The 21,385-nt window shown below is 38.1% G+C and overlaps 1 protein-coding gene across 1 annotated transcript in view; it reads right to left on the bottom strand.

Annotated features, from left to right (window-relative positions):
• Positions 1–346: 346 nt before the first annotated feature.
• LOC139143497 (BMP-binding endothelial regulator protein-like) overlaps positions 347–21,385 on the bottom strand; it is a 37,259-nt gene continuing 16,220 nt past the window's right edge. Inside the window, exons 3-15 of the mRNA XM_070713883.1 lie at positions 20,439–20,538; positions 17,710–17,792; positions 16,464–16,554; positions 16,265–16,347; positions 14,445–14,544; positions 13,838–13,944; positions 11,180–11,314; positions 9,310–9,420; positions 8,871–8,922; positions 7,648–7,974; positions 6,693–7,038; positions 6,170–6,300; positions 347–1,895 (exon numbers count right to left, since the gene is read on the bottom strand). Of these exons, the coding sequence (XP_070569984.1) occupies positions 1,717–1,895; positions 6,170–6,300; positions 6,693–7,038; positions 7,648–7,974; positions 8,871–8,922; positions 9,310–9,420; positions 11,180–11,314; positions 13,838–13,944; positions 14,445–14,544; positions 16,265–16,347; positions 16,464–16,554; positions 17,710–17,792; positions 20,439–20,538 (1,845 nt within the window). The 3' untranslated portion in view covers positions 347–1,716. The remainder of the gene's footprint in view (positions 1,896–6,169; positions 6,301–6,692; positions 7,039–7,647; positions 7,975–8,870; positions 8,923–9,309; positions 9,421–11,179; positions 11,315–13,837; positions 13,945–14,444; positions 14,545–16,264; positions 16,348–16,463; positions 16,555–17,709; positions 17,793–20,438; positions 20,539–21,385) is intronic.

The raw sequence follows: 21,385 nt of genomic DNA on the forward strand, positions 1-21,385 counted from the left end.
AGGGGATACTGAAGATTGACAAGCTGGCAACGTTCAACTCTTATACCGTGAAATATAAATTATTAATACATAATAAATAAATACTAATCACACGCATACGTTCACAACATGTTACGTAAAACACTTCACACCTGATCACAGCTACGGTGATTACATATGATGAAGGAGTTCGCTCAAAACACACCTGATCAAGCTTATGTTAAGCCAAAACAGGTAAGTCACAAACACACTCGGTCAATCAACGAGAAAAAGAAATGGCCAAAAATATAAAACTGTATTCACCTGGTCACCAGGAAGAATGTCTTTACACACAACAAGATAGCGCCATCACCGACACATCGATGAATAATTTTCATTCTTTTATTTACACGCCTATTAGAGTAAATACATGATCACAGAACGGTACAAAAATGAACTGGAAGCTAAAACACACGTCTGCTTTTTATTTATATTATTGATGAAACGGACTTGGGTCAAACTGGGCCATACATTTTTGAAACAAACCAGTTGTCCTGTACATTTAAACGTGGGGAAAGTAAATGTCACGATAAAGATTAGTCGACAGTGAGAAAATTGGGTAAAAATCTCCAAAGGTTGAAAATTTGTCATGAATAGAAAAACAAATGGCCGGAAATATATTCGAGCTAACAAATATCGGCCGATTTTTTAAAAAAACTATCAATAAATAAAAATGTTTCGCAATCGAAGCTTTATAATTTTCTCGCAGCCGGTTTCTCCGTCACTCAAATCTGAAGTTTATAAAAGCTAATCAGTAAAAACTAATTCTCTAAAAACACTGACAAAGAATTAAAATTTGATTTTAGAAAGTACTAGGTACCAAAAATAAACGTTTAAAAAAATAATTTATACCCTTGGGGCCACTGGGATGTTGCGAAGTGACGATTTCAGAATCCAGAAGAGTTAAAATTCAATTAAAATACAATAGCGCCCTCCTCTAAAAAGAAAGTGTTATGTTTACTACAAGCTTGAGGGCGCAATAACTATACTCTATACTTTTAATCGATAAATATAAAAACAAGCTTTTTAACTGAGGTAAATGTAAATGAACAAAACTAACAAACAAGCCCTCGGTTCCTAAATGCGTGACTCTTCCCCCTTCTAAAAATCTAACACCGGCGAGTTCATCAGAGATTTCAGTGAACTGATAGTAGTTAGTTAGGTACGACCCGTATGATCCCAAGTACTGAAATTAAATGATGAACGAAAAAGCACCAGAAAAGTTTTATTTCATCCGATGGGGAGATTGAGTTGTCCAGAGGGAAAGTAACTTAACCTCACGGAGGTTGCCGTATTAGAAAAATAAACCTTGATGCGTTTGACAGCAACTTAGGAATGTCTCACTTCTCTTCGAACAGGACACGACAGTTGACGACATCGACGGTTTCACGGAGGCGAATTGCCACGGAGCACAAGACTGACCATTGGAATGAAGATGTATGCTTGTTTATCTTAATTTTTTATGCCGGAATGGGTAGGATTCGGTCAAAGGTCACAGTGGTCACCTAATCAGCATGAATGTCTTGTTGAAGTCCAGCTATGCTGATTAGCGTGCGTATTAATAAACAAGCACAGGTGAGCCACTCCCTTGTACGTACCGGCGTTCCATATGTTATATTACCAAACCACGTCACAGAACAATAATCCGTGCAAAATCCACGCAAATAAATATTTAATTCCAGGACAGACCACAAAGTCTCACTTTGGGCATTCATCTGGCTCGATGCACTTGTTTCCGTGAAGAACAAGTTCCCCGGGGCATGTACATCCGGGTTTGCACAATTTCTTGCACTTCTTCTTCGTATCCTTGTTTGCGCATGTACGCTTGCAAGCTGGTGCACACATTTCATACACTCCACCTTGTGGGCATATGTCAACTGAAAAGTAGGCAGAGAGAGAATTATATGATTTTTATCTGATATTTTTGGTCTAATTGCATTGCACTTCTAAATTTTGCCAATGTTAGTCCGACTCGCCAACGGTCACCACGAAGGTGACCGATAGGAAGAATAGTCCAGTCAAAATAGGGTTAGACCCACCACAAATTGCAACAGAATTTTTTCTTCAGAATGCATTTCAGAGAGGTACCCAAAACAACATATTAAAAGTTTACTCGAATCCACCTTGGGGAAATATGTCTAATTTGCATAAATCAAATATGGCGGCCAACCATCCGACAAAATAACATAATTGGCTATATATCACATGTTAAACAAGCTATTTCAGTGATTTCAAAGTCTGACACTAGTAATTTGGCTCAGGGAATCATTTTGAAGGTATAATGTTTCATATAGGCACTTCATTAATTTGCATAATTCCAATATGGCGGCCAACATTCCTACAAAAGACATTTTCGGTCATATACCACGTATTAAACAAGCCATTTCAGTGATTTTAAAGTTAAAAGTATATTTTTAGGCATGGACAAACGATTTTCGAGATGCAATGATTTGCATAGGTAATTTGTTAATTTGCATAAATCCAATATGGTGGCCAACATTCCTACAAAGGACATTGTCGGTCATATACCACGCATTAAACAAGCTATTTCAGTGATTTTAAAGTTTTAATATTTTTCTTGGGTATGAAGAAACACTTTTAGTGGCTCAATTTTTACAAAGGCCCTTTGATAATTTGCATAAATTAGATATGGCTGCCATATTAATGCCCCATGGCTTAATAGCTTCTAATATAAATAAGGGTTTGGTATAGTTTTTAACACTAGGAAACTATCAAGAAGAAACTGTTAAGTCCTTGGACATTCTTTTTAAAATTTTGATTTTTCTGTATATGGCGACTGTTAATGATTGTTAGTCTTCTGAATAATATATTCTCTTTCTAAATATAACATTGGATTCATCTGTGTACGGCATTTTCGTAATTTGTAAGGGTGTTTAACACTGTACAGTGTCAAAACATGTAATCTGTAATGTTTACTGTTAAAAAAGACGTGTTCAAAATCTTTAGTTTTTAATTTAGACTGAACCCCCTTCTTATGGATGGGTGCATCTTTATAAGATCCCTCAGATGATAGGCAAGAAGTCATCACACACAACAGCAAAAATACAATAAACACAACAAAGCTAAAAAACAGTAAAAAATGGTATGACCAAAGTAAAATATGCCATAATACACAGAAATTGAAACTTAGCACTATTGCAAACAATGTCAGATTCATAAAAACTTTATGGACACAAAAAACTCAAAAAAATCTGAAAACTGTTTGCTTTAGCAAAGGCTTACAATTAATCCAAACACAGAATCCAAACAAGGCACAGCTTAAGTCATTTTTCCAAGTGTCATTTTTCCAGATGTACATGTTTGTATCGTGTAACAGTTGGATTCTGTTGGGCTAATGAGTTGTCTGAATTAATTTTAAGCATTTGCTAAGCATGTAATTTTCAATTTTTGTGAGTTTGTGTGTTGATCAAGTTTTTAAGAGTCTGACTTTGTTTGCATCAGCGCTAAGTTTTAATCTGTCTGTATTGTGGCATGTGTTATTTTTGGTCACATTATTTTATTTTTTCTGCGTTTTTATTATCTTTGTTGTGTTTATTGTATTTTTGCTGTTATATGTGATGACTTCTTGCCTATCGTCTAGGGGGATGTACCAAAGATGCACTCGTCCATAAGGAGGGGGTTCAGTCTAAATTATAAACTAAAGATTTTGTACACGACTTTTTTAAAACAGTAAACATTAAAGATTACATGTTTTAACACGGTAGAGTATAAAACACCAATACAAATCACAAATAGTGCCGTACACAGATGAATCCAATGTTATATTCAGAAAGAGATTATTATTAGATGACTAACAATCATTAACGGTTGTCATATTTAGAAAAATCACAAAATAATTAAAATTACATGACTTTCTTACATCTCAATAGTAAACGCATATCAACATATACGTATTTTAATCCGTTCGGAAGTCATATATGTAAGTCTACCAAATTTGCTTTAACATTCTTTTCAAAATACAATATATTTATGGAGTATTTTCACGAATTCAGGGTTCACAGTCACCTATTAAAATAAACTTTTATTCGTAAATGGATGTTATTGTAAGTAAATTTATAGTATATATTCCATATTTTTAAAAATAAATGTTCAAAGACTTAAGGTGGAGCTGCACGTTGCCAATACATTTTTTTCAAAGGAATATTTCTCATCTAAGATGACAAGGAAACCCGTAGAAACTATTTTGTAAAATGTAATATTTCACTTGAAACAAGAGTATATCCTCATTCTAAAATGGCATGGGCTGAACGACTGACACTCAAAAAAGTGCTTTAAATCATGGTTAGCAAAATAAAAATGCCTCTATTCAAAATGTAAGAATTTTATTGCAAAACAAAATAGTTGTTTTGTTATATAGCATTTAAAAACATAATGTGAAAATTTCAGAAAATTTGACCCAGCCAGACTAGAGTTATATTCTTTGGAAATCTTGAAATTTGGATAAAAGGGAAGCAGAAAATCGGGTGATTTGCATACATTTGCATACATTAACCCTTCTTTATCATGCAACTTACGACTGCTTGCCAAGCTAAAAGGTGAACCTAACCAATTTTTAATCTTGGGTTAACAAATTAATCAATTGATCAAAATTGGACGAATATTTGCAAAAAATTATTTTGAGCAAAAATTTTTGCATTAGGTGCAGTGCCCTCTTAACAGTTTCTTATTGGTAATCCTATTGCTAAAAAACTCTACCAGAACCTTATTTATATTAGAAACTATTTGGGCATTAGTTTGGCTGCCATATTTATTTTCTGAAAATTATCAAAGTGTCTTTTAAATACATTGAACCGCAAAAGGTGTTTCTTCATGCTCAAGAAATATATTTAAACTTCAAAATGGCTGAAATAGATTGTTCAATACATGATATATGACAGAAAATGTCTTTTGTAGGTACATTGGCCGCCCTATTGGATTTATGCAGATTAACGTAGTGCCAACGCAAATCAGTGCACCTCAAAAATCATTTGTCCATGCCAAAGAAATATACTTTTAACTTTGAAATCACAGAAATAGCTTGTTTATCCCTTTGACTGCTGTAATTTTTTAAACCAAAATTTTAATGCACAATTTTACCAATTTCTGTGAACATTTCTGTACGTTTTTTTCATAATTTTGGACCAAACGGATATAATTTTCAGCAGCTACATACATTTTTTTATCAGAATTTTAACAAAAAGCAGAAAAATTGACTCTGGTACATTTTATAAAGTTGACAATGTAGACTTTGGCGAACAAAGGGTTAATTTAATATGTGGTATATGACAGAAAATGTCTTTTGTAGGTGTGTTGGCCACCATATTGGATTATGCAAATTAAACAATTACCTATGCAAATCATTGCATCTCGAAAATCGTTTTTCCATGCCTGAAAAACATACTTTTCACTTTAAAATCACTGAAATAGCTTGTTTAATACGTGGTATATGACCGAAAATGTCTTTTGAAGGGATGTTGGCGGCCATTTTGGAATTATGCAAATTAATGAAGTGCCTATATGAAACATTATACCTCCAAAATGATTACCTGAGCCAAATTACTTGTCTCAGACTTTGAAATCACTGAAATAGCTTGTTAAACATATGATATATGGCCAAATATGTATTTTGTCGGATGGCTGGCAGCCATATTTGATATATGCAAATTGGACATATTTCCCCAAGGTGGATTCGAGTAAACTTTTAATATGTTGTTCTGGGTACCTAATTAAAAAGCATTCTTAAGAAAAAAATTCTGTTGCAATTTGTGGGTTAGGTGCCAAAACCCATAGATTGACTGGACTAATAGGAAGAATAACGCCATCAATCCTTGCCTATCATTACCTTGATATGAATACTGAGACATGTTATTTACGGACACGGTAAACATATTTGTCTGTTATATGAAAGCGTTGCTCGTGTTGGCTGAGCTTTTCATGATATTCTATATTTTGGATAAAAGCATAGACCGTGTGGCAAGAGTCATTCCTTGAGTCTATGGTACGAATTTTTTTTTCGATGGTCCTAAGGCTATAATTTCTATTATTTTCCCTTTTAAGCTGGACTTTATAACAGGTTTCACCGGGCACTAAGATAGTTACTCGGGACGCTTCTATTGGCCATGCTTCCGTCAACGTAAGTAACGCAACATACCTTTGCAGACGTGTCTTTTCTTCCATTTCACTTCCGCACCCTCCCTGATACACTCCCTGTGATAGGCTATTGCTGCTTCACATTGACAGTCGCCGTCCGATGGGCACTCGCATACGTCATTGACACAGGAGCTGCGGAAAATGACACATCAGAGTCGTCAAAACTATGAATACTTCAAATGTGGACAGACTGAGGTATTACTTCAAGAGATGAGGTATGCTTGAAAGTTATCTCTAGGACAAAAACTCTGAAAGTATGGTACGTCAAAAGTCGCCATCATAATTATAATTACACCATATTTCAACTCTCACATCAAAGTGCGGTTTCTCTCCTTTGCAACACACAAAGCTCTATTGATTTTAGCCGATTCTCTTACATTTTGATTTATTCAAACAAAGCTATACGGGACTCAACAGTGCTACTCTGATCACTGTTTTCCAGCTTTAACTGAGTTGGTATGACATCGAGGGATATATGTCAACCAGGGACCCCAGAATATTTCTTGTGTACGGCCCTACTTTACCTATAATAGTGGTCCAATGGGACAACTTTTCTGCATTCTTCAAACACCTTCGATTTCAAAATCTTGCATTTTCTCTCGGCGTATTTCCTGTTTTTCGACCCTTCCTCGCATGCCCTGTCTTTGGATTTTATCCTCTTTCTTTCCGGTCGTCCACACACGCTTCGTCGGCCTATCCGCCAGGTCTCGGCAAACATCGGCGCGTGGTTCTTCACGACGCCACCACGAGTAGTGTAGTCATCCCACATGTTGCCATTGTAGTTGCCACAAAGCCCGCAGAGTTTGTCTTTATAGGAGGGCGGTACGAGGACTTCAAGGTAACTGTCGCCATCCCATATAATAATTATACCTGTTAATGTCCAACAAACGTGTGTGTGGTTAGAATTTTGAACAAATGAAGAAAGAATCTAAACTTTTCAACCTGAGACCAAGGCCATATTTTTCTAAACAAATCATGTACATTTGATATCACTCGCTGAAAATTTGTCATGTCAACTATCTTCACCGGTCTCCATCATGCTTTCTGCTTACCTATAGACCTCGAAATAGCATTTTTTTTAAACTCTTGCCCAAGGAAACTTTAAATCATTTTCTGTCTTCGTTATCGAGAATAAAAATTAGGGGTCACCTTGCAAACTGTTGGATCAGATGAAATAATTACCTACAATTTACCGATATAAGGCCGCCAATGAACTATTTCGACGGGGAACACTACATTCTCGGATTTTAACAAAAACATGTCGCCTAAAACTTCATATACTCCAAGAATTCAAAATGAGTCCATACAAATAGACGATAAAAGTGTTGTACACATTTAAGTTTTCAAAAATAAAGTCAAATGGGCTTATTCTACGATACACCATTGAGGAAGCTACTGTGTCGTCTATGATAAACAAATCGTGTCGTTAGTTCATGCGCACCGGTGTATCGCCCTCAGGAAAGCTTGGCACATACTTACCCAACGCTGTGGTTATCTTAAGTAAACTGTTCTCCATGACAGCAGAAAACTCTCCTGTTTCTTCGTAAGGAATTTTTATCCTCTCTTGTTTGTACTTAACGTTGAAGTCCTGCTGTAGTTTGATATCGACGCCTCCGACAGTCAAGTGAACGGACTGGGTCCACGAAAATGACGCGGTGTTTCGAGGATCATTGCGCACGCGCACAATGAAGGTGTTGTGACGGCAGTCCGAAGTCAGGACATATTTACAAGTGCCTTGAAAATTATACAGGCGACCGTCAAATGTTTTGTAATGCGGGTCACCGAAAACGGTACACACTCCCATATCTGTAAGTAAACACAGGATCAAATTAAAATCTTATGCGTATCAAAGTACAACAGTATTTACTGTCGTAAAAATGAAAAATGTTAATGACAATATATCAAGTTCAAGTTATTTTAAAATTAATTTGATCGTTTAAATGTGAGAAATGAACGCTACCGTTCGAATTGAAAAAGGGTCAGTGAGTGGAAAACGAACCCACTGAAAACGAAAGAAATTGAATATTTAGGGGGCGCCCTTTTAATTCTCGACAACATACAGTGACGCAGCTGGCAACACGGCCATAGAGATCTCAGCATCTCAGAAACCGTGGTCAATTTTGGACCAATCGAAACGGTGGAAAATTGAATGCGAAATATCATGAAACAATGATCATGAAATGCTTGTAATAGATATAACATAAACAACTTAAAATACACCCTAAGTTTCAATTTTGTTGAAAGAGCAAAAATTAAAAAGAAGCGAAAGCTTTAAATTTAGACAGTTCCTTGTATAGACATATCAGTGAAGCAAGGGAAATATTTATACCAAATATCAAATGTACAACTAGTATATGCCAGTTAATATTAAGCCATGCAGCTAAAATTTTTACATGCTCCTTTAGACAAAACGTGGTAATCTTTCAAACTTTGTGAAAATTATTGATGATCAGAATTGCACGACAGCCTCCTTTTTGCAGTAACATTTACGTGGAAAATGTATCGCTTACTGTTATCAGAGGAATTGAAACTGGATTGTCAATGTTTGGACATTGTAATTCCTCTTTTAGTAATTTTCATACTTTCAACTCGTTTAATTTAAAACATTTTACCATCGCATTAAATATAACACACTTAATTGTGAAAGTGATGTTATTGCTGAATTGAAACATACAGTACTGTAATATTTAAAGTTCGCTTACTTTCAATGCATCGTGGACAACACTCGCCCTCTGGTGTCTGCAGAGTGTGATCCTGTGGAGGATGAATGAAGTCAGATCTCCAATTATGTTTCTGCGAACTTTTTCTTTACAAAATGCAAACTCTTTTGATCATGAAAGCACCGTTCAGATTGCCACAACCATAAAATGCATGCCCAAATGTTCGATGAAAATATTCTAGCGATTTCTGAAAATCTTCGGGAGAATCAGTAAAGTGTTATCGAAGCTGTGAGAATGCTAACAATTTTCCAGCATCCATGCCTTATCCCGCCTGTGGAATATACAGTGTGATTGGAATGTTTTCGCTCCTGCGACCAAATTCTATATTTTGTGAAAAGTTGTACTTATATCTGCGTTGTTTTGTTCCTTCTAATTTGCAACGACAAAAAAAATTGTCTTGTAGCGTTGTGGCATTACTTACCCGTGGACAGTCAACGATGTTATCGCACTGCAAAGTTTGACACGTCACCGTTTCTTGTGAACACGTACAAACAATGCAAGGATCGCCGTGGTCCGACCATGTGTCACCTTCCTGTGTACAAGAAAAATGAAATATATCGTTTATATAAACCTGCCATCATTCGACTACATTTCAACCAAATATCAAATTGTGTAAACGTAATAAATTGATAATTTCGATAACTTTGCATCAGCGACAATTTAAGAATTATATGATAAGTCGCCATTTCTATTCTGAAAATGACAGCAGGTCCATCAGTGTGATTTCAATAATGTCTACTTTCATTGTCATCCTGAGACCAAAGACTTTATTCAGTACAAGGTGAAGACACTAGCATTGTCAATGAAGTGGAACACAACTTGGAAAGAAACGGTATACAAGGGCTTCCATCTCAATGGAGTCTTTTCTTCTGGACTAAGAAGTTAGGACAGGCTCAATGTCCGGAAATGAAAATATGGACAAAATGGGAAGTTTGCAAGACCTAGACTGAGCCGTGATTCGTCAGAGATGCTCTTATTGGTAGCAATATGTTTTGCTTTTCTTTGCAATGCTAGCTGGGATCAGTTGTGAACACCTCCCACGCAGCTAAGTACCGCCACGTCCGTTCAAGAAAATGTAAACAGTACAATTTTGTGGCGGTTACAATCCGGTCAATTATTTGTATTCAGTCAGTGCAAGTCCCATTTTTTCAACATTTAAACCTATGCAAACATTGAAATCAAACAATGAGACGATGAAGATTTAGCTCAAAACAGAGCACCATGTTGAAATGTGGCAATATACTAAAACGCTAATGCTATGTCGGTTTGTTCAAAGAAATAAGAAATAAATTACGGTAATAAAAACGTATGTGTGTAAGCCCTTTTCTTTGGTTGGCATACTTTAAAAGATTTCTAACGTTGCTATTTTTTGTAAAGTGTTGATTCATAGGTGTGTTTCTAGCCATTTCGACTGTGTATTTTGTTCCTAAAGCTAATATAAAGCAACAAAGTTGAGCCGCCCAGTCATTGTCTACATCGATAAATGTTTATAATTTCATGAGGTGGTTTCCAACATGGGTGACATACAGACAGAAACAGCTTTGATATGATCAACGATACGAGTAATAAATCGTCGTAAACCAATGGCTTCTTTACAGCAACAACTGGACGCGTTACCACAAAAACTCAATTGCTCTTGGTTCTTGCTCAGCATCGCGGAGCGGAATTAATACACCAATAAAACAATATTACCGTATGTACACAAAAATCACATCTTTTCCTGGATACATTCGGTAAAACGGAGGGTCGACTTCAAGTGTTAAGGTAGAATGTGCCTCGGGGACAGATATTCAGACTCAAACTTTCACAATATTCTGATCTACCATTTGTTTGGGTTCATTTTAAAGCTCTGTGTAAGAAAACTTTTCACCGTCTTAGTTTTTCGAAAATTGAAAATCTTATTTTCTCCTTGGAGTCAACACGGGAATGGCGGACAATTTTGTTCTCTAGTAACAAAATTTGTGCAGTGATCACCAATTTTTTGTTCGTGATTTTGAAAGAGGACAGTTGAAAGATTCTTTGAGGGAAGTTTGAGAAAAAGTTTAAAGTCTTTCCTTTTCGAGGCGCTCATTACCTTAACAGAAGGGAATTTTTGTATATAAATGCATAACGATGATTCAGAAATGACAATTTGTGTACATGCATCTCGGTTAGAAAAAAGATATAGTTCGCGTGAAAGTACACTGCTTTGCATGTAGTGACCGGCAACGTGTGTCAGGGTGCAGAGAAATAGGTATTGTGAGAATTTGACAAAAGCTGAGCATGTGTGATAACCGGTGAATGTAACTTACCAAGTACGTCCTATTTCCAAACGTACATGTTCGCATTTTACACGTTGCACAGCACGCCCCTTCTTCCATCTCTATGTCCGCTTCGTCGCACTCCAAGATCGGACAGTTCTCCCGGCGGCATATAACTGTCGAGTCCTGGAGAAATATGATAAAAAGTGATTCAAACGTTAATTTGTGAGTCGACCGATGGCTTTGTCCATACTGTCTGAATGGGGATCATGCATGCCGCCGACGGGGAAATAGCTTCGGTCACCACCGTTTTCACTTTACCATTTGCACGTATTCTTTGGTACATTATTCTTCGGCACTCGGTCACTGCATGCAGAATTATCTTGTCGTAAAAAGGCAAGGTACGATTAGTCAAAAATATACATTATGCGTATACAAAAACATTTTGCAACAAATAATTGGCATTATCACATACATAGACCCAGTTATCCCTATAGTATGACGTCACACTATAGGTATATGACTACGATGAATCCATATTCCACATGTGGTGGATATCGGACCCGGACTACTTTTAAAACGTAAACAAAAAATCAGCTGTTCAGAACTTATTTTCAAATCCCTGAAATGCAAAAGTGGGAGGATAATGAAACATAAGGAAATATGGAGTATTAAAATGTATGTGTAGAATACAAAATACCGTCGATACTAGAATTTTTATGAATTTGTGTTTCTCCGTCGTTGATTTCGATTGAAACGTTTGATTTGTACACCGCTGACATTTTAACGGTATGTTACCGGCATTTTGTGTTGTCCACCTCGTCAAAATTGCCCTTCTCGATGTCCATCAAACAACATAATAAGCATAGCCGATAACCCAAGACACGTACCAATCATCCCTAGAGCAGTAAGAATGTTTTCTGAAGCAACATTGACGGGTTTCAAGTTCAACATCACGATCAATGCTGCCGCGGCAGTCAGCCAGTCGACGGGCGAGCCGATGAAGCAAAGCGTACATTATTTCTGACAGCAATGACGATACTCCGGACTTGAGACTCATCAGAAGAAAAGCTATTATATTTTTCAAGAGCGACGAGTTCACAATGTTATCAGTGCAATTAAAGGTGCAAGCTATTGTTTTGTCCATGCATATTGTGCATCACGTTTCCTGTATTGTACATGTTGTTGAACTTCTGTCGTCTCGCGTCTGAGCTAAGAAAGACTCGTTGCTTGTATGTTGTCTTACCGATTGAGTCAGAGCCGAACTGTCGGAACACTGTTCTTGATTATATTTAAACACGCTCATTTTATTCGTAAAATATTAAACATACAATTGACAATTTCGTAAAACATGATAATTGTTAATTTTGAAAATTTCATACAAACTTTGCAAAGCAGAATTATTTGAATAATGTTCGAATATTGACAAAAATAACCCGTTCTCGCCAGCCGCGGCTGAGTGTCGCGACGTCCCGCTTGTACGTCCAATAATTTTATGAATGAATTTTCACTAAAATTGATGTTATAGTAAGTACCAAATAAATACCTTGCATTAAAAATCCATAGTCTTTCCTATTTCCGCTTGGTTCGCACAGAAAAAGCCCTACGAGAGACGCTAATTATCCATAGGAGCAGCCCCGACATGTTGAGCTGACCGCAGTCAAGTCAGCTGTGACCCAGCCACGACCGCATAACACAAGCGTATGAATTCTTGTAAAATACTCCCTCTCGTTTTTTCCCAGTAATTATCATTCCTGGAAGGTTTATTGACGGAAAACTGGGTCTATGCATGTGATAAATATATAATCCCCCCGTATTCCTCACTCGTGTGTCTGCGTCGCTGACTCGTGATTCCCCGTGTAGCGGCCGTATCCCCCCTCGCCTACGGCTCGGAGGGATACGGCCGCTACATGGGGAATCACTCGTCCGCGACGCAGCCACACTCGTTCGGAATACGGGGGGATTATATATAATTATTATACACCTACTGCCGTAACCTATGGAAGTTTGACCGTCCAATAACTTTCCGTATTTTGTATAGTACGCGGAGTCCCGAATACGGGAGACGCGCGACGCGAATTTTCAGGGGTTTGTAGCAATTTTATTTAAACAATCGCGCGCGTTCCACTCATATCGCGTGTGCCGCATCCCTCAAAATTTACCGTAGAATTAGTTTATACGAACGATTAATGGAGGGAGGTGTATTATAATAGGGTTATACACAAAATACGGCCCTGTATGGACGGGCTCAGTGAGTGACGTATTGGACTCGCCTTCGGCTCGTCCAATACGTCACTCACTGAGCCCTCGTCCATATAGGGCCGTATTTTGTGAATAACCCTATAGTATGTAACTTGCTTGCTAAATTTACTTTTTGGGTCTAGTCTACAATAAATCCTGGTGAAAGGCACAAGATGTTCATAAAAATTAACCATTTCATAGGAACCTGTTCACTTAAAAAATGAGTTAAGTATCAAAAGCCTTGAAATAGCGTAGGTCGGATTAAAGGAAGCATTTTTTCGGCGTTGCTTTGTTTTGTGGTTGTGGTCATTGTTGTTTTTGTTGTTGTTTTTATTGTTGTGGTGGTAGTGGTTGTGGTGGTGGTGGTGACGGTGGTGATGGTGGTTTAAATAAAGAGTGTAGAGCCAAAAGGCTAATAACATTCAAAATGTGTGACATAACCAACTGAAATATTTCAAATGCACCTACCAGGCAAATGCACGTGGTACACTTGTCTTCTTCGAATGCCTCGCCGTCGGAGTATACCTCCTTACGAAATAAACAGCGATTGGCTAGGTCGTACACGTTCCGTTGTACTGATCAAACAAGGCGAAAAGGCAGAAAATTATTTTTGCAATGTAGCACAGATAATAGACAGAAATAATTCAGTCGTGCGAGGCGCTCTGTAACCTCAAACCCTTACGCGGGATATGTGCCGCGGTTTAGCATGTCATCCCGGCTTTTTTCGCCTGATATAAACTTTTGACCAAGATAAACTGAAGACTCGTGACCACGATAATGTAGATTTTTGACCTACGATTTTTTACTAAGGCACGACGTTTGACCAAAAATAAGCACTTTTGACCGATCATTTGTAGCAAATGTAACGGTTTGACATGAGAATTTGGCCGGAAAATGTTGACTTAAAAAAAAACTGCTTTCAATTGTGAAATTGAACTGTGAAGGGTACACCGGTGAAAATTGACTGCAGAGATCGAGAAGAGTGAGAGATGGAAAGTGTGTTGCCAGAGAAGGGCCAGCAGATGACCACGATCTATCTTACTGCGCCCTCTACCGGCGGAAGAGTTTACCGTACCTGCACACTTCGGACAACATTCTCCGGGCGCTTTCTCTTGTTGCTTCAAGGGGCAGGAAAGCACCGGACATGCGCGTTTTTCACAACGTATGTTGCCACCCTGCAGGAACAGAATTTAAGGACATTGAGACGCTGTTTAAACAGACAAGGTCACACTATTATTTCAATGTTATGTTTAGTAGTTTTTTTGTAGTTTTGAGAACTTGAGCCAGTTGGTTTGACGATGGAGGTAACCCCACGGTTAGACAGCCAAGGAGCTTATGACAGAATGGAAGACAAAACTTATTTTCAGCCCACGACAAGAAAGAACATCAAGTACTAGTGAGGTGACATAGCTTTCTTTGATCTACATGTCACCAAACTGCAGGCCTGTGCATAGAATGTAGTTTGGGAAATAATATTTAACGCTCAGAATATAGTACATCACACATCTATACTACTTGAGCTCACGGTCTGTTCCAGATATATCATTATTCTGTACGTAAATAAAAGTCATAAATATAAGATAATATGTAAGTGTAATTTTCTTTCCGACTGAAAGGCCATAACGAAGTGTGTGAGCGCCCCCCGTGGCAGTCCATTCGGACCAGTAGCAAAGGACGTGTTACCGGAAATTTTAGGGAGGTCATGTTCAATGTCGAAAATCTCCAATCTCGGGCTGACAAATAGTCTTCCGAATTGTAATAAAGAACAATTTCGTCCAAGCAGTTCACGTGAGAAACCTTCGACCTGTGTTAACGAATTTCTCTTGATGGTTAACACGTGCACTCAAACAGTGGCCCATTCGTCACCGCCTACATGTAACTTAGACACTATTTAAGGGTCAGGTCGGATGGTGAATTAACTACACAGCACATCAATCTCTGTGTAATTTTCTGCTTCTGCCGTTTGCGCAAGTTTCTCTGCTTCTCATTTCATCCGTTTATCTTGAACCCCGAGAGTAACATGACTTTTTTTAAAAAGGGTGTCTCGCCTTCCGTGTGGCAAAGTTCATAAAGCGAAAATACATTGTCCAGACATCCCTTCGCTATCGCGCAATGGTTGTCTCCATTCGCCTGCACTTAAAATTTATCGCTCTAAACAATGGTTTGGCGTACAGACCGGTGTCCGGGCGAGTTCAGTCGTTTACACACTTTTATGAAATAGCTGTGGCGCGATGCACATCTTACAACGGTCCAGAATATTTACAGGAAGGCCAATCACAAAATAATCATCAGCTTGACGGCGAACTGTGTGCTACATTATATACGATACGCTCAAGTAAATAGAGTTTTATGTGCAAACTTTGAAAACGTCGGTGAAATCAAAACGGAAAAATTATATCAAAATATGACATCATCCATAGGTCAGATATCTTTTTTTTATTTTTCCGTTATCTGACGATGTTTGTGTTACAATCTACAACGACCTCAAAGGTACACTTTATTGGCAACATCCCGATGTTGTCACAAGGCGTTTTTCAGAACCAATCCGAGCGATTTTATGTACAGAATATGCTGTCATCCAAACGTGTTGTTTTAAAACATCTCATCTACAGAAAAATTTGTAAAATCAAATACGTAATTAAGCTTTGATCTTATAATTATTTTAAGTCTTTTCTTACCACATGCAGTGAAGCTTAAACTAGCCTAAAGTACGTACTTTGTTTGTAATGCTGATAACAAAAATGCCCTTTAGAAGCGACTGAAAAGGGGTAAAGTGCTGTCTTGTACGAAAAAAATACTGAATTATGAACATCAACTTTGAAATAAAATTTCCTAATCACCTTACAAAATTATTATTTTGTCACAGGATCAATTGAACGACAATTTAAAACTAACCTCACATGCGCACTCAACGCAAGGGTCATCCTGGTATTTAAACATTGTGCCGTCTTTGTAAGTTTGTCCGCCATACGAACAACCTGAAACCAAAAGATAAGGCGTTTTAAAAATATTTGAAACTTAAAAAAACGGTAAAAAAGGAAAAATGATATTTCTTTAATTTTACGACACTTTCAATTGTCGTCGTCATAGTTACCTTCGCATGATGGACAGCATTGGCCTTCTTGGAGAATCGGGTTCTTGCAAGAGACAGCACATTGGGTGACTGATGACGTCACGACACCCTCCTGAAAACAAGGCATGCAACGGACATTAACAACAAGATAACCAGGGTAAACGAATGTCTCAGCGATCATCCTGCTGTGAAGTTGCTGAAATATTCTTCTAATTCTAATAATGCTAGGAGCATTTAATTCAAAGTTGACATCAATTCTTTATCAGAGCAAATGATTCGAGTTTATGGTTATAGAGTTCAAGGTTGTCACATTGTCCGTTGATTGAAAATGATCTCAACACTCTTAGATGAAGTAACGATCCTCATATTCCGTCACAAACCTTGAACTTGGCAAGCAAAATAGTAGCGCTACTATTACATCGTGGAGAACCAAGGCACTTCGATCGATATGACACGCTAACTAGCAGTCTGACAGACTTCTGCCCAATATATCGAAAGTATCCTAGAAATAGGAGCACTTTCATTGCAACGTTTTATCTGATCTTTCTCTCTAATAAGGTCACTCTAGATTGGCGGGTTAAGCTGATTACTATTACTTCACCCGTACGATTAGGTAAGCTTGATTTGAGTGAAATAGTTCCTGTTTTGCTCCAATAAGGGTAGACCATGATCTCAGAATCTGACAGACACCTAGAAAACGACCTCGCGTCCAGTTCAGATCCGATCACATGAAGCGCACCTAATTGCAAAATATTTTGACAAAAGCCAGTACACATCAGAATTTCTGGTTCAAGTACACTCCTATAGATTGTGTGCTGCCGCTTGTGCCGTTACATGCCTTCGCTTCGTAGAGGTGAGACACCGAGTGCTATATGTACAAGCAAGGTGTCATCAGTACAAACACTCGAGCCTACGAAGCTCTGGGTAAAAGCGTAGAATTTGTACCTATTCTTCGCACTTGCCTGCGACAAGGTTATTCGTCCATAGTTTAGATAAAGAAGTCACGAGCGACGATCGACAGTAGGAGTGTACTCCAAACGAAATTCTGGTCTTAGTTGATCGTGACTATATTTCTCCTTTCTCACAATGTTTACCTTTTATCTATTTTCTGCAACCTTGGGTAAATTACGAATTAGCAAAACTGCAAGTTTGATATGAAAATTGTATCAGAATACCAGCAGTTGCGCTGACAACACGACCGAACTACTTTCCACAAGACAACGCCTTTTAAATTGAGCCAACCTTCATGGATTGTCTTTGACCCTACCTGGCATCGAAACAACTCGCAGTTGTCCTCAGATGACCTCCAAATGCTCCCGCTATCGTGAACTTCTCCGTTGAACGAGCACCCTGTAGAAAGATAATGGTTGGATAACTTTTACCGTCGCATATGCTAAAATGACGTGGTCACATTAAACGGAATACCGTCTAACTTCAAACTATGTCAGTATTAGCCAAATGTTAGACTGCGTGCGAACTAGAAATTTGGTGATTGGTATTGAACGGGTCCAGAGTACGTAACCACTTTTCGTCGATAGTAAAAGGTCACTCTGGAAAGCAAGTTTCCTGACAAGAGAAAATTCCGTCAACGTTTTATGATAAACTATTCTTTTACAAAAACAGGAGAAATCTTGTTGTTTCTCATTTCGTTTTCACGTGGTGAAGAAAAATTATGTAAGGTAGAGAGCTCACGTCGAACTTAGTTTTTCAACTCTGTGCGCCAATTAGAATTTTACGCATTGTTAAATTTTGTGATTTTTTTTCTCCTATCTCCATAAACCTTCATTTTGTGTAGTGCTATTACTATTAAATACATGTTCTAATCTATAATTTTAAAGTGTCAATTAAATGATTTCAGCGTCATTTCTCCTTTTTGTGAGGTCCCCCTCCTTAAGGAAAGCTTCTGCCGTGACAGACATAATTGTTTTTGCCTGGTCGAAAGTCACCATCACTCTGTGGGTAAGTCAATCACGTGATTACAATCATGTGATTTCATCGATTCACAAAGATAACAACAGCTCTTATTGAATTTCAAAATGAAATAAAAATTACACGGTCAGATGTCGACTGTTTCTCCCTCCAGAATCGTTGTTCGCTGCGTTCCATGGGGTTTACCGGCGCGTGTCGAATTCAAGTTAAGAGTGTAAGGAAAGAGTTGAGCTAATTATCTCGAAATTAAATGTTAGCCGAGTTGACTACTAGTCGCCCAGGACATTAATAAATTTTCTATTAATACTGTTTACATCTCGTTGTCCATGACGCCAGCGTACGAAGTGATTCAGACACCATTGGGAACAGAGAGACAAATAGTGGATAGAAGAATATCATATCTTTACCTCTCAGTCCACATATAATATGGCAGAAAATGTTGATTTACTGGTATGCGAAGTCGTTGTCAATACCTTTATTACATATTTTCATACCAAAGTACGTTGCCGATAAGTCTGAATAGCCTGGCTCCGATTTTTTAGTGTTTGCTGTCTGTATCAGTTTCAGCGATGATGATGATTCATTTCTTTGCGTGTGCGATTCAGGAGTCACGAAGAAGCCGCCGAGGTTTTGTAATAACAGAGGGCCTTCCTAATAACCGAGAAAGTCGTCGCCAGCGTAATCTCCCCCTGTTTGAATCAAGGAAAGTGTTTCAATGAAGCTGCATTGTGCGCTCGCGGACTAATTAGAAACGGAAACTACGCATCTTTTTACGCCAACGCGACTTCATTTAATATTCTGAAAACGTTGCGACCACTTTCTTTGTTAGTGTGGCTTGATGTCTTTGCATATTCTGTTGTCTTTTTCTTAATTTCCTTTTTGGTCCTGGTTGCTACGGCATTCAACGTTGAGAAAGACTGAAGTTACATTGGCAACTGATTTGTATATTCGGTACTTCGAAGATCTATACGTTTTTCTTTCTTTCACGTTTGAGTTCCGCCCCGCTGTGGATATGGAAGGTTGAATAGTATTATCAACATCATGGTTTGACAATTAGAAGATGTACCTGCCGCTTCTGGCAGAATAACAAAACAAATAAAGTATACACCAAACACCCATCCCAGAGTAGATTTATAGTATTGCGTACAACATCGTCACTCAACAGCAGTGAGATAGCAAGGAACAGATACTATACGTAGAGAAGAGTATGTGGCCCGCAGTTGTTATGATAGCGTGTTGCATCATGTCAAACTTATGAGGTAGAACAAAAATCGCTTAGTATAACGTATTTACAGAAAAATGCCACTGGTGGTAGCGGTAGAGATAAATAGACTGTGTCTCGATTTTATGGCCCGGGGCGTCGGTGTGGGACCATCGGGTTATCGCTGCGTGCAGAAACCAGTTAGCTTAGAAACGTGCCAGCGATAAAGGGGGGCTTATCGTTGATATAATATCATGTTTGGTTTTCATTAAATCCCATACTGACCAACGGAATATGGCCACGTGTCTGGTTTGCTTTATTTCCTTGCTTCTAATCTGCACATAAGTAAAGACAGCCATCACTGGATTAGGTTTGAGAAACTTGTGAAGTCTGAGGTCTGTTTCGAAATCCCTCTTATCTGGGTAGAGGACACAGATGGTCTGTGGAAATCGTTAGGTAGCTGGTGATATTTTGTGATCTTTCGGGAAATATTTGGGATCGCTCTTCTCAAAACAGCCCCAGTGGCCATTTGGGGACCAAGACCAAAACTAGCCCTTGGTAGAGACTTGTGGGACGCTTTAAATGATAGCTAATGCAATAATTATATAATCATACGTTCTTTTGTGTGTTTTTGTCAAACACGTTCTCAGCTATCTTAAACCAAGAGGAATGTAAAAAGCGAAATCGGCGATACATAAATTATGTTTGTCTCGTAGATAAAAAAAATTGACAGAAACGGTAGACATTTTCGGGCGGGATGAGGCTGGGGATATTATTGCTCCCGGTGCTCAAAACGTATCTTTTCCATCGGCAGAAAATTTATACATAACCAAAATGTAAATAATTCCATCCGTGTCTCTTCTCACCTTTACATCTTTGGCAACAGTCGAAACCAAAACTGGTGATGACCAGGGCACAGTCGTCGATGGACTTACACTTCTCCTTGAAACATTCCACCGCATTATTCTGTGGAAAAGGAAATGAAAAATAAAATAATCTCACGCTGGTGTTAAATGTCAATATTCAAAGGGTAGAGGAGATCTTGGCGTGCAGGACACCAAGAGTGGGCGGTGAATAAAGAAGAGTGTACCGTACAAATGAACACACGAAGTGTGGAACAATCTCAGAAGATAGATGGGGTTGGCTCGTGGTACTTTAGAATCAGTGATCCATATCAGAGCCAATTGAAGGGATATTGCCTGTAACTTAAATATGCTTTCATTACTTTTTTTCATAAAATTCGTTTCCATATTCTTCTCCCAAAGTTTGCGAAATACAAAGTATTAGACGTGGAAACACATTGCATTACGTCAGTATAGTAGGCTTGATGTCCGTAGCAACATCCATTTGTCATCAACAGTATTGAAAGGTATTGGACGTTACATAGCAAAAGGCTGTATCATAATATTCACTGCACTGCATTTACATTCAAACTATGGTGCTGACTGGGCCGAGGCAGTAGATCGTGATACCACAAACGTAGAACAAAACGCTAAAATATATCACATGTTGCAGCAGCTTATCCCGTTAAAAAATTGAATCAAACAGCTTATCGGCAACCCCGTCCTCTCTTGTTCAATGATGTGAATCAAATTCAATGAAAACAATATTTATTCATTTGTTTGTCCAATGTGGTGAATATTTATCCAATATTTATCCAGCATTCACTCTCATAAAATCACTGAGTATGATTTGTAAAGAAAACACAGCTCTCCGCCTCTTTTGCTTTCCCAAAGGATCAATATTTCAGTCTGTCTGACAGAACTTTCTGTTCATTACGCATGTCTCCTACGCCCATTTCTTCAACAACTTT

Source organism: Ptychodera flava, chromosome 11 (genome assembly GCF_041260155.1).
Source record: "Ptychodera flava strain L36383 chromosome 11, AS_Pfla_20210202, whole genome shotgun sequence".
Taxonomy (NCBI): domain Eukaryota; kingdom Metazoa; phylum Hemichordata; class Enteropneusta; family Ptychoderidae; genus Ptychodera; species Ptychodera flava.